This window comes from Bos taurus, chromosome 1, assembly GCF_002263795.3.
Source record: "Bos taurus isolate L1 Dominette 01449 registration number 42190680 breed Hereford chromosome 1, ARS-UCD2.0, whole genome shotgun sequence".
Lineage (NCBI taxonomy): Eukaryota > Metazoa > Chordata > Mammalia > Artiodactyla > Bovidae > Bos > Bos taurus.
In genome coordinates this window covers 58,146,556-58,160,171 of record NC_037328.1, presented here as the reverse complement: position 1 = coordinate 58,160,171, position 13,616 = coordinate 58,146,556, and the positions used below count along the sequence as shown (strand labels likewise).

Here is a 13,616-nt window from a genome sequence, read left to right as displayed (position 1 = left end):
GAAGCCATCAGGTCCTGGGCTTTTGTTTGTTGTAAGTTTTTAATTCAGATGTTGTATACTAAATACAACTAAGTGTCCCAGAGGTCTCTTAAACTGTCACTTCTTTTCATTCTTTTTTCATTATTCTCTTCCATGGCAGTTCTTTCCACCATTCTTCCAGCTCACTTATCTGTTCTGCCTCATTTATTCTGCAATAATTTCTTCTAGTATATTTTTTGTCTCAGTTATTATATTGTTCATCTCTGTTTATTCTTTATATCTTCTAACTCTCTGTTAAATATTTCATGTATCTTCTCAGTCATGCCTCCATTCTGTTTCTGAGATCTTAGATCATCTTTACTAACATTACTCTGAATTCTTTTTCAGGTAGATTGCCTAGCTCCATTTCACTTAGCTGTTCTTCTGGGGCTTTATCTTATTCCTTTGTCTGGAACATAATCCTGTGCTGTTTCATTTTGTTTAACTTTCCGTGTTTGTGTTCCCATGGGGTTCTTGTTTATAGTTTCTCTTCTGGTGTCTACCTCCTAGTGGATGAGGCTTTTCTCAGAGGTTTGTGCAGGTTTCTTGGTGGGAGGGACTGGTGCCTGCCACTGGTGGGTGGAGCCGAGTCTTGTACCTCTGGTGGGCCAGGCTGTGTCAAAGTGTGTGTTTAGAGATGGCTGTAGACTCAGGAAGACTTTAGGCAGCCTGTTTGCTGGTGGGTGGGGCCGTGTTCCTGCCGCATTGGTTGTTTGGCCTGAGACATCCCACCACTGGCGCCTTTGGACTGTTGGGTGAAGCTAGGTCTTGGCATCAAAGTGGGGGCATCCAGGACAGCTCACGCCAGTGAATACCCAGTACCTCCACAACCAACGTCCTTGTTTCTACGGTGAGCCACAGCCACCATCTGCCTCCCTGAGAGACCCTCCAAGACCAGCAAGTAGGTCTGGCACAGGCTCCTATGAAGTCACTGCCTTTTCCCCTGGGTCCTGGTATGCATACTTAGCCTGTGCCTTCCAAAAGTGAAATTTCTGTTTTTCCCAGTTCTGTGCAGTTCCAGTGATCAAGCTCCACTGGCTTTCAAAGCCAAATACTCTGGGGGCTCCTCCTCCTGATGCCAGACTGGGGAGCCTGATGTCAGATTCTGAACTCTCCTGTGGGAGAACTTCTGTGATATAGTTATTTTCCAGTTTGTGGGCTGCCCACCCAGAGTTGATGGATTTTATTGTATCATGAATGCACCCCTCCTACAATCCTGTTGTGGCTGCTGCTTTGTCTTTGGAAGTAGAATATCTTTTTTGTCTGTAGATGGTTATTCAGCATTTAGTTGTGATTTTGGTGTTTTCATGATAGGAGGTGAGCTCAGGTCCTTCTACTTTACCATCTTGTGGAGATCTATCTAAATTTGCTTTTTACAGGTTTGTTTTACTGTCAGACTTGTGACAGTCTTAACATTCTTACATCTATAGGTTAGGAATCTCTAGGAGTGTATTTTTGGCTCTCTGAACATATTACAGGCTTAGAAGCATGTACATTTTAGTTAATCACTTGTTTTATGAAGCTTAATCATTTAAACCTGTTTTTTATTTTTAATTATGTTTTAAGAAACTTAATTTTTGAACTGGTGATGCATTTACCATGGTATGCAATTCAAAGATAACAAAAGACTGTATGGAGAAAAATCTAATTCCGACCCCTGACTTTCACTTAACATGTTTACTTCCTGTAGCCAACTGTCATTATCAGTCTGTCCTAGAGACAGACTGATATTCAAGCGGTTTGTATATGTACTTTCTTCCATTGTCTTCTACAAAAATTGTAGTTGTTTGATTCTACACATCATTCTGTTCATTGTTTTATATTAAAAGAAAGGAAGACGATAAAGCAGCACATTTTAATGAAATATAAACCTTTTAATAAAAATATTTAATTCTTATTACTGTCACAAAAAAGTATTCTCTTCTTTGATAGCTTTGACTAGAAACTTTTAATTTGCAACATGTGATGCTATGGAGGGGAGTTTATTTGATTTTTTTTTTTTTTCGGTAGAGTGAGCTCCAACTGCGTAAAGAAGTAGAGACAAGGCAGCGACTAGAAGAAGCATTAGGTGATCATCGAGAGCTCATTGATGCGCTGACAGCTGAAGTTCTTTTCCTTAGAGAAGAAAATACTGCTACCCAGGTATTTAGATGAGATCCCAAACTTTTCTGTGTTTAGTAGTATAAAACATCTGTACAGATGTATGAGATTCTCTTTTAGTTGCCTTTGATTTAGTTGTGCTGGTGTGATAATTTATCACTTTTTTAGTATCCTCAACAGTAACTTTTCAAGAACATTTATTATATTGGAGGTACTATAGGAGAAACTTGAATTATAAATAGTGTAGAATAAATATCCTGTCTTTAAGAAACTTATATTTACTGGGGAATACAGAATCTACGTTTAAATAATAACGACTCATATTATAGTGGTTTATCCAATATGTGAAATGAGTGTTGTGACAGCTGCTTTTCATTTTTAAATAACAGAGGATACCCTGTGAGGAACCCTCCTACAATATATGCCATTTAAAGTTGTTTATAGTATCTTCAGTATCTTTATTCATCTTTTTGTCAAGCAGTGTTTATAATAATTACTGATACTTTTATTTATCAGCCACAAGAGACTAGGAAATCAGTAGTAGACAAGTTGTGTTTGTGTCAATGAACATTAGATATATGACATGCAATTTTTATTGATATATAGTTCACATACAGTTTCTTTAAAATTGAAGTACAGTTGTTTTACAGTGTTGTGTTAGCTTCTACTGTACAGCAAGAATCAGCTATATGTGTGCATATATCCCCTCCCTCTTGAGTCTCCTTCCCACCCCCACCGTCCCACACCTCTAGGTCATCACAGAGCACCGAGCTGAGCTCCCTGTGCTATGCAGCGCTTCCCACTAGCTATCTGTTTTATGCATGGTAGTGTATTTGCTACTCTCTCAATTCATCCCACCCTCTCCTTCCCCTCCTGTGTCCACAGTCCATTCTCTACGTCTGTGTCTCTATTCCTGCCCTGCAAATATATTTTTCAGTTCAATTTTTCTAGATTCCCTATATATGCATTAATATATGATATTTGTTTTTCTTTTTCTGACTTACTTCACTCTATATGACAGACTCTAGATATAGTTCACATACCATTTAACACACCCTTTTGTAGTGTACAATTTGGTGTTTTTTTCTGTGCCGGTACCATTATCTAACTCCAGAGTATTTTCATCATCCCAGAGAGAAATTCCACACACATTATCATTCACTGTACTCCCTTCAGCCCCTGGAAACCACACATCTGCTGTATGTCTTTATAGATTTGCCTAATCTGAATATTTTATCTAAGTGGAATCATGCAGTATGTGGTCTTTGGTGTCTGGCTTCATTCACAGCACATCATGTTTTCCGGGTTCATCCGTGTTGTCCTGTGTGTCAGTACTGCATTATTCCTCTTTATTGCTCAATAATATCCTAGTATGGGCTCTACCACACTTTGATTATCCATTCATTAGCTGAAGGACATTTGAGTTGTTTCCACCTTTTGGGTATGATGAATGAATAATGCTGCTGTGGATGTTCATGTACAAGTATTTGTGTGAACGTACATGCATGCTAAGTCTCTTCAGTCGTGTCCAACTCTTTACAACCATATGGACTGTAGCCTACCCAGGCTCCTCTGCCTATGGGATTTTCCAGGCGAGAATAGTGAAGTGGGTTGCCATGCCTTCCTCCAGGGGATCTTCCCAACCCAGGGATCAAACCCATGTCTCTTACATCGCCTGTATTGGCAGGTGGGTTCTTAACCACTAGTGACACCTCAGTTCAGTTCAGTTCAGTCGCTGAGTCGTGTCCGACTCTTTGTGACCCCATGAATTGCAGCACGCCAAGCCTCCCTGTCCATCACCAACTCCTGGAGCTCACCCAAACTCACACCTAGGAAGCCCCACTTGTGTGAGCATATGTTTTCAATTCTCTTAGGAAGATAGGCACTTTTAAAGTGTACTAATATGTCCAGCAAATCTTTATTGAGCACTTACTGTGTATCTGGCACTGTTCTAGGTGCAGGAAATAGAGTAGTGAATGACAAAAAAAATCTAGGTCCTCAAGGAACTTACATTCTAAATTAACTTTGCCCCCTAAAAAGTGAAGTATATTGTTAGTTAGATGCTTATTATGTATTATAAAGAAAAAGAAAGCTAGTAAGAGGGATGGGAAGTGTCTGGGATGGGAGGGTATAAATGGGACAGGACATGTCTGTCTGAGGAGATGAGAGAGCGAGCCTGCCAATAGCTAAGCGAAGAGCACTCACTGCAGAGGAGCAGCAAGGGCTTAGGTCCTGAGGTGGGAGCATGGCTGTTGAGCTCAAAAGCCACCAAGGAGGCCAGGGTGGCAGGAGTGGGATGTGGGAGAGGGAGCACAGGAGGAGACGGAAGCAGGGAAGTCAGATCACAGGGGCCCTGCAGGCTGGGTGAGGGCTTGGACTTTTGTTCTGAATGAAATAGAAAACCACAAAAGGGATTTGGGCAGAAATGTGATCTAACTCAGTTTTAAGAGAATCAGTCTGGGAGGCTGTTTTGAAATTAGATCAGAGATCACCACCCTGTCTCTGTTTATGGTGACCTTAGTGTCTCAGGATGGAGAAGGAAATGGCAACCCACTCCAGTACCTTTGCCGGGAAAATCCCATGGACAGAGGAGCCCGGTAGGCTACAGTCCATGGGGTCGCAAAGAGTCGGATATGACTGAGCGACTTCACTTTTCCCTTTAGTGTCTCAGGACACCCCTAGGCCAGAGAAATACCCAGCAGCTCCATATATTAAGTAGTTAGTGTCAAACAACTCAGTAAGTATTTGTGCATCAACAACTTAGATGCTGTGTGAAAAAAATAATACATGAAAACTGATAGAAAAAGTCTTTTTTTATTCATGATTAATAACCACAGTTATTTAGTAATGGAATATGTATACCTATTGGGCATTGTACAGCTTCTCATAGCCTGGAATCATATTGAACACCATCACTCATATTTCCTGTTCCATAATTATTTTTATGCAGTGTTGCTTTTTTAGCACAGCAGCTACTGAAAACTCAGCCTTAGGAAGATATGGTATCATCAAAAGGAGTGTATCTTGATCTAATGTTGAATCTGTGAACACTTCGAGCTAGTAGGTCACTAGTACCTGACAGATGTTGAGCATCAACAGTTCCCTTGAGAATTTAGAAATGTCCTGTGGTGCCCCCGTGAGTCCGTACTGGTGCTCCAGGGTGCAGGTTGGGATCAGTGAAGGACCTGACTGTAGGTGGTCAAACACAGAAGCAGAACATTACAGACAGGAGTCCAGAATAATTTGGGTGAGACATGGCAGCTTGGTTGAGGTTGTAAGTGGGATAGGTTGTGAAAAGTAACCAAATTCTGATGAAGTCAACCCCAAGGATTTGCTGATGGACAGGATATGGAGTGAAGGAGAAGATGTGAAAGAAGAGGCAGAGTTTTGGCCTGAGCAGTTAGAAGAATGGAGTTGTTATGGATGAGGCGGGAATGTTTAGGAGGAGTTTGGTTTTTTGTATTTTAAGTTTGAGAAGCCTATGTGAGTTCCTCATGGAGATGTTGAGTGAGCTATTGGATATGTGATGTGGGTTTTGGGAAAAATTTGGACAGATATAAAAATGTTTATTATATATCATTCAACAGTCCTACTAATAATACTTCTGACTTCTGACCACACCTGGCGTTTAGCAAATGTCTGTTCATGTTGGAGCTGTGTATGTCTCTTTGTATATGTACAGTTGATCCTTAAACTGCACCAGTTGGAACTGTGCTGGTTCACTTATATGTGAAGCTTTTTCAATATGTATGTACTACAGTACTACAGTCTGTGGCTGTAGTTGAATCTATGGATGCAGAACCTTGAATATGGAGGGCCAGTGGTAGTTATACATGAATTTTCCCTGTACAGAGTGTTGATGCCCCTGGAACCCTGTCTAGTTCAAGTGTCAACTGTAATATAATACACATATACATATATATAATCTCTTAACACTATTTTATATATATTACCATACATTTTTATAATGCTTATGTTTATCAGTTTAAATACCTGAATAATATTCTGTTGAGTTTCCTCCTTGGTCTTTTGAGTAGCTTAAGAGTCAGTAGGTATCATCATCAGTCAATAGGTATAAACTCTATTATAAAAGAGATTTTATAAATTGAAAGCCCTATGAAAAGGTTCGTTCTTACTGTTGTAGCAGTGTATTTATTAATTAATAATATTCCATGGTGTATTTAACCATTCTTCTATCAAGAAATTAAAAAAAATGTTTATAATTATATATTTTCATGAATGCATGATTTTAGTATATGAATAAAAGTCTGAAATTCCCAGAGTATTTAAAACAATGATGTAGATATACACACCTAGGTGATTTGCTGTCTGATAAGCCAATGATATTATTTTGTTCATTTTTCTCTAGGCGAGACTTCAGCAGTACATGATCACAACAGATGAGCAGCTTATATCACTCACACATGCCATTAAGAACTGTCCTGTGATAAGTAACAAAGAAAGTCAGGCCTTAGAAAGGGGAGCCACAAGTCAGAGACATATAGATAATCCAGGTGAGAAGAATCCTACTATTCCAGATGAGCATTAAAATACTTTCAGAGAAAACAAAACTGTAAATCTGTATCTAGCTATTGTCTGTTCATGGATAGATAGTATTATCACCATTACATTTGCCATATTTATTCCAGCTAATATTTATTGGATACTTGCTCTATCCCAGGTTCTTTTACAGTGTTTTACATGTATTATCTCATTTAATTCTCATAATATAGCTCTCATTTAATTTTCAAAAGAATTCTTCACTCAGTCTTATGAGATAGTGTCATTGTTATCCCCATTTTTTAGATGAGAAAACTAAGGCTTGGAGAGAGGGTTGGTAACTTAATAAAGTCACACAAATAGAAAGTAACACAACTAGCTTCCTAGACATGTGGGAATTTAGTGCCAGCACCTTTAATTAGGGTACCCCCGGTTTGGGAGGGGAAGAGATGGTCTTGAGAAGAAAAAAATACTGAATTTCAGAAATTCATGACCTTAGTTCATTCATGGTGATGCTTTCAAAGCCTTTCTTCACCTTGTGTGCCACCGTCATATGTCGTGGGCCGAATAGGACACTGAGCATTTTTTGTTTTTTATTTTGATGTATGTCTCTGTTTAGAAAGAGTTTTATGTATTTAGGAGTGTTTTCTTAGAAGTGGCTGACTCTAAAATTTAACTTGCATGAGGTAAACTCAATGGCGAGGGCAGATCTTCAAGGGCAGTGCTTTTCTCCAAAATAGCCACTTCCTCCCAGTGCTGGCATCACAGGAGCTTGGCCCCTGAGTGGCTGCTCAGTGAGGGTATGGACTAGAAAGTGAGGACTCCAGAGGCCACGTGATTTTGCCCTCTGTGGAAATGCACCTAAGTCTAAATGCCTGAAGTGTGCTCATAACTCCTTTGAGTACTAATAGCCTCTCATCTTCAGAGGACCCAGCCGTAAATGCTAGTGTCTCCATGCCATTGATGTTCAGAGGAGAAGATGTGGTTGAGTTCCCACAGGAAGATTTGCCTGTCAAACTGTCTCAGGTGCCAAACCCTCCAGAAAGTGGGGACCTGGCCAGCAGTCTTCCAGGACATATATTTGAGCCAGCAGTGTTGTTAACACCGCCCAGGCAGAAGAGCAACTCGGAATTCTCTCCTTTGCAGGACGGTAAGCAGGCTTCTTCTAAAGTTATATGGCAGTTGTTTTTCTTTGCTTCATATATGTCATACAATATGTTCATTGTTCCCTCATAAACAGAATTTGAAAAGATACTGATGACCATATATAACCTTTTAGCTGAAGGAGAGTTTTTCAGAGTGGTTTATATCATGTGCATTATACCTATGGTGAAATGTGACAGTGAATTTCATTATGTATCTGTTCCATCAGGCATTGTAAATGTCAGTTAAACTCAGATCAAAGGACCAAGTCCTCAGCAATGAAATGCAGAGTAAGGGGGTATCCCATTTGTCTGGATGGTCCAGGGGTATTGTTGTTCAGTCGCTCAGTCGCATCTGACTCTTTGCGACCCTATGGACTGCAGCATGCCAGGCTTCCCTGTCCTTCCCCATCTCCCAGAGCTTGCTCAAACTCATGTCCATTGAGTCAGTGATGTCATCTCGTCCTCTGTTGTCCCCTTTTCCTGCTTTCAGTCTTCCCAGCATCAGGGCCTTTTCTAATGCGTTGGCTCTTTGCATCAGGTGGCCAAAGTATTGGAGTTTGAGCATCATTCCTTCCAATGAATAGTCAGGATTGATTTTGTTTAGAACTGACTGATTTCCTTTAGGACTGACTGATTTCCTTGCTCTCCAGGGAACTCTCAAGAGTCTTCTCCTGCACCTCAGTTTGAAAGCCTCAGTTCTTCAGTGCTTAGTCTCCTTTATGGTCCAGCTCTCACATTCGTACATGATACTGGAAAAACCATAGCTTTGACTATGGGCCTTTGTTGGCCAAGTGATGTCTCTGCTTTTTAATATGCTGTCTAGGTTGGTCATAGCTTTTCTTCCAAGGAGCCAGTGTCTTTTAATTTCATGGCTGCAGTCACTGTTTGCAGTGATTTTGGAGCCCAAGCAAATAAAGCTTTTACCTGACTCTAAATGTTAAGTTCTTCATGTCATGATACTGGTTTCTTCTCTTACTATTCTTTCTGTTTAAATAATCTCACTTGTTCTTGTGGCTTCCAATACCTTCTATATGCCAGTGACCTCCAGTTTTAGATCTTTGCCTAGATGATCTCTTGAGTATCTGAACTATGTTTCATCTCCTTGGATGGATATATAGGTACCTTAAGCTTAGCATGTTCAAAACAATTCTTGATAATCCTCCTTCCCCTAAATCTGTTCTCCTGATGGGCTCCATCTCACCAAACAGCATCACATTTTCCCTGCATTTTCACTCACTTCTTGCTTTCAGTGCATCACTTGCAGTTTGGTTGCCAAGACATTTCTCGGATGTGTCTACTTCTCTCCTTCTTCATAGCCAACATACCTTAGTCAAAGCTACCATCATCTTTCTTCTTGACTATTATGGTTGCTTGCTGGTCTCCCTACTTCTCCTCCTGGACCTTCTAATTTCTATAGCATTTAGTAAATGTAAATTATGTAAATTGAGTTGTGGACAAACCTTCTCCAGATTTCATTGCTCTTGGATTAAATTATAAAATTTCTAACATGGCTTAAAAAGCTCTGTGAGAAATGGCCCCTGCATGCTTCTCTAGTCTTATATACTGTATTCCCCGATGCTCCGTTGTTGGTATGCCACAGCCAGACTGGCCTCCTTTCTTTCCTCTTTCCTATTTTGGGGCCTTCACATATGTTGTTATCTCTGATTGTAATGTTCTTTGCTCCACTCTCTGCCACATATGTAATCATTTAAGTGTCACTTCTTGGGACTTCCCTGGGGTCCAGTGGTTACGACTCTGTGCTCCTAATGCAGGGGCTGCAGGTTTGACCCCTGATTGGGGTACTAAGATCCACATGTAGAGTAGCCAAAAAAACCTCCCAAAACACAAAGCAAAAAGGTAAATAAAAACTTTACTTCTTCAGAGATACTTCCTCATCCATCTTTAGTTTACATTATGTGTCTATACTCCCCCCAGGATTCCCAGATATGAGTTAATGTATGTGTTAAAATGTGAACTAGGTAGATGGTTTTTCACAAGGTTGTTGATAAAGCTCCAAGGATTATAAAAGACTCTGTACTTGATTATTAGGAGTAGTATTGCTGGTATATTCCCTGTTAAAATAATTGAGACATTCAGAAACCAAATCCTTCCTTTGAAATGCTTCTCAAATGCTAACTTCTAAGTGGGGGGGAGCTCATAAGATGACCATAGTGCCAACTGTGGCTCAACAGTACATGTTTATTGTGTTCTAACCATATCTGCAGTATTGAGGAGGACTGTTCAAACTCGTCCTGCTCCACGAATTCCTCCGACCGTGGAAATAATTGAAAAGGAACAAAATTGGGAAAAGAAGACCTTACCTGTTGGCGCAGACATTCAGAACTCAAGTGACGAGAGTCACCTCTTCACTCAGAGGTGGAGGGCCTCTCACATGGGAGAAGACTCGCAGAGCAAAACCCAGGCTCCTTTTGTTAGCCTCTCACAGCCTCTCTGCAGTTCCCAGTCAAGCATGCAGCAATCAAGAAACCCCACACTCTCAGAAGAACCCCTGGTGCTGGGAGACGGGCAGCAGCTTAGAACAAATGAGACGTTAATACAGAGAAAGGACATCATGGCACGAATTGCGGAGTTGACCCTGCAGAATTCAGCCATCAGGGCACATCTGAATAATATTATTGGTCCAGGGGGAGAACAAGGGGACGGACTTCGGGAGTTTAACAGACAGGAGACAAGTCATGCCAGCGACACGATGGCTGTGAGTACCAATTAAGGATTAACTCCAGATGTATGGGAATTTAAGTTTATTACTGGAGCATCTAGAAATGACCCTGGATATCTTTGAGGCTGGTGCTAGAGGGCTTATGCTTTGTCATGTCCTCATCACAGAATAAGTAGAGGTTATTTATCAGTTTATGTCCCACACACATTAGAAGAGGACATAAAATTTAAATGGGGAAATGAACGAGGAAAATAGGACAAAAGTAAAATGGGTAGAAAAGCTAAAATTAAAGCTAGGAATGAAATTTTTAATATACAATGTAGAATAAATATGTTTTGAACGTTTGCCACACAACTGCATTTTAATTGAAATCATTTTTACTCTCAAAGGGGCTCATAAAAGACAGTTGCATGTAGTTGGCCCTCAACTCATGAGTAGTTAATTTCTTAGGACACAATGCATTCTCCTATGGAAATGATGTTTTAAAGATTTATTGAAGTCAGACTTTTATGTATATGAATTATCTGGGGATCTTGCTAACATGCAGTCTCTGATTGAGTGGGTCTGAGGTAGAACCTGTGCATTCCTAATAAGTTTCAAATGATATTGGTCTGAGGATTACGTTTTGAGGAGCAAAAGTCTACACACTGAACACATTTGAGTCAGTTCTAATGAGATGGATGAACCTAAAACCTATTGTACAGAGTGAAATGAGTCAGAAAGAGAAAGATGAATATCATATTCTAACACATATATACAGAATCTAGAAAAATGGTTCTGAAGAATTTATTTATAGGGCACAGTGGAGAAACAGACATAGAGAATAGACTTATGGACATGGGGAGAGGGGAGGAGAGGGTGAGATGTATGGAAAGAGTAACATGGAAACTTACACTACCATATGTAAAATAGATAGCCACCAGGAATCTGCTGTATGGCTCAGGAAACTCAAACAGGGGCTCTGTATCAACCTAGAGGGGTTGGGTGGGGAGGGAGATGGGAGCGAGTTTCAAAAGGGAAAGGATATATGTATACCTATGGCTGATTCTTGTTGAGGCTTGACAGAAAACAGCAAAAGTCTGTAAAGCAATTATCCTTCAATAAAAAGTAAGTTAATTTTTTTAAAAAAGACCAAAAAAAAAAAAAAGTCTACATACTGTTGTGCTGAAATTTTGTAAGTTAAGTACACTGTGGGCTGACCTGGCAGTGTAAACCTTCATTGCCTTGCTTATGGGGAGAAAAGGGACTCTAAGTTCCAATTGTGAAACATGCCTTTATGCTGATCCCAGTGATGGGAGAGACTTCTTTTTACCTTGCCACGAAGCCAGGGTGGCACCTCTGAGTGTTCCGATGGGGACGAGGCCGTAGAAAGGAGCTGGCCAGCTTCATGGATTAAGGGATCCATAGTGATGGCTTCCATAAGGGTTTTAGCAGCAGTGGATTGAGGATTCCTATGAAGAAGGTTGGGAGAGAGTGGAGGTGAGGGCCATCTCTGTCAGCTCTGGCTCAGGAGGAATGTGAGTATCGAGTCACAGAAACAGCCATCATAAGGGACTGGCAGAAGAAGCCAAGAAGGAGATCAGGAGTGGGCTGCGGTCATCGATACACACTGTCTCAGTTCTAGTCAATGGAAACATTTCTGTTTTTGCAGAGTTTTGAAGATTATTTGAAGCAGGCAACTCTTGGTTTTAAAAAGACCACAGAATTAAAAATTGAGCTTACCCCCTTTTCCCACTGGGATAACAATCAGGCAAGAGAGGAGAATGTAGTTTTATTGTGTTCACTACTCTTTTTGATATAATCAGAATTACTGAGTGATTTTTAATTCATACTATTTTACTGTCTCTTTTTTAACTAATGAGTGTAAACTGCAAATTAGTGACTCCTATTAGGAGCTGTTTTTCCCTCAAAGGGACATATTTAATGAAATGAAATACTTAAGAGTAACATATACATTTCTTTCAGGAATTTTCACATCAAACTTTCGTGATATTTCTTGAGTGGCTTCTTCTTACTCTTACCTCCCATACTCTTTTACAGTCACCAACCTTCTGAAATCAGGTATCTCAGGCCAAAAGCAGCCTGGGAGGGCTGATGTGTGGTCAGAAGGAGTGATTTGATTCCTAGAAATCTTTGCCAAATAGCTCACGGTGCATGAAGATTATGATTATAGAATCATCTGTTTCAACTACAACAGAACCTCTTGTGTATATTATGATTCAAACCCCAGACCTGTCTTTAAATAGGGATTACTTAGAAGCCAATCACTGGGAGAAGTATCTTGCTTATGTGGTCTTTGTGCAGCTCAGCAAACACTAAGAAATGCAGGAAAGCTTTGCTTTGTCCCACAGTCACTCTACATGGACAGAGGGACTAGAAGGCTTATGTGGTACTGATATTAGAAGGATAAGTATCCCTCCACTTTAGCCTTTATTTTTAAATTAAGAGATCTGTAAATTCTGTTACTGTTTGCCTATTATTCAAGTTTGCATGTAGCAAGGACTGCTGCTGCTGCTGCTGCTAAGTTGCTTCAGTCATGTCCGACTCTGTGCGACCCCATAGACGGCAGCCCACCAGGCTCCTCCACCCGTGGGATTTTCCAGGCAAGAGTACTGGAGTGGGTCGCCATTGCCTTCTCCGAGCAAGGACTATGAATACTAATTTGCTGGCTCTTAGAGGAAAAGTTTATTTTTACAAAAAGTAAGAATTGTTTGGATTATTTTTAACATGGAGTCTGTGTCTTTTTTTTGTTTTTTAAGACTTTTCCAGCAGTGCAACCTCTGACACCAAGTAGCATGGAGGAACGGATTGCAGAACTGAATCGACAGAGTATGGAGGCTCGTGGAAAACTCTTGCAGTTAATAGAGCAGCAGAAGCTTCTTGGCTTGAATCCTTCCTCTCCACCAGTATCACCTGTGCAGTCGCCTCTCAGAGCATGGGCTGGTTAGTCACAGATTCATAATTTAAAAGCTTAGATGCATGGAAACTTTCACTTTCTTGTCTATGAGTGTATGTTTAGCTAAAAGAAGTCTCAAGCCCATGTATTTCAGGGGCTTCAATTGTATATAGAAAGAAACAGAACTCAGTGACAGAAATGGGACCAGAAGGCCAGTCTCCACTCTAGCTTCTGGAAAGCTATCCATGGTGCCTGCAGTCCATCTTTGGTGTCTGAG

The 13,616-nt window shown here is 40.5% G+C and overlaps 1 protein-coding gene across 5 annotated transcripts in view; it reads left to right on the top strand.

The window, feature by feature from the left end:
• SPICE1 (spindle and centriole associated protein 1) overlaps window positions 1–13,616 on the top strand; it is a 58,093-nt gene that overhangs the window by 39,710 nt on the left and 4,767 nt on the right. For all 5 annotated transcript variants that reach the window (XM_059882748.1, XM_059882731.1, XM_059882737.1 and 2 more), the window contains 5 exon segments: window positions 2,029–2,160; window positions 6,488–6,632; window positions 7,544–7,768; window positions 9,989–10,479; window positions 13,203–13,386. In XM_059882748.1, the coding sequence (XP_059738731.1) occupies window positions 2,029–2,160; window positions 6,488–6,632; window positions 7,544–7,768; window positions 9,989–10,479; window positions 13,203–13,386 (1,177 nt within the window).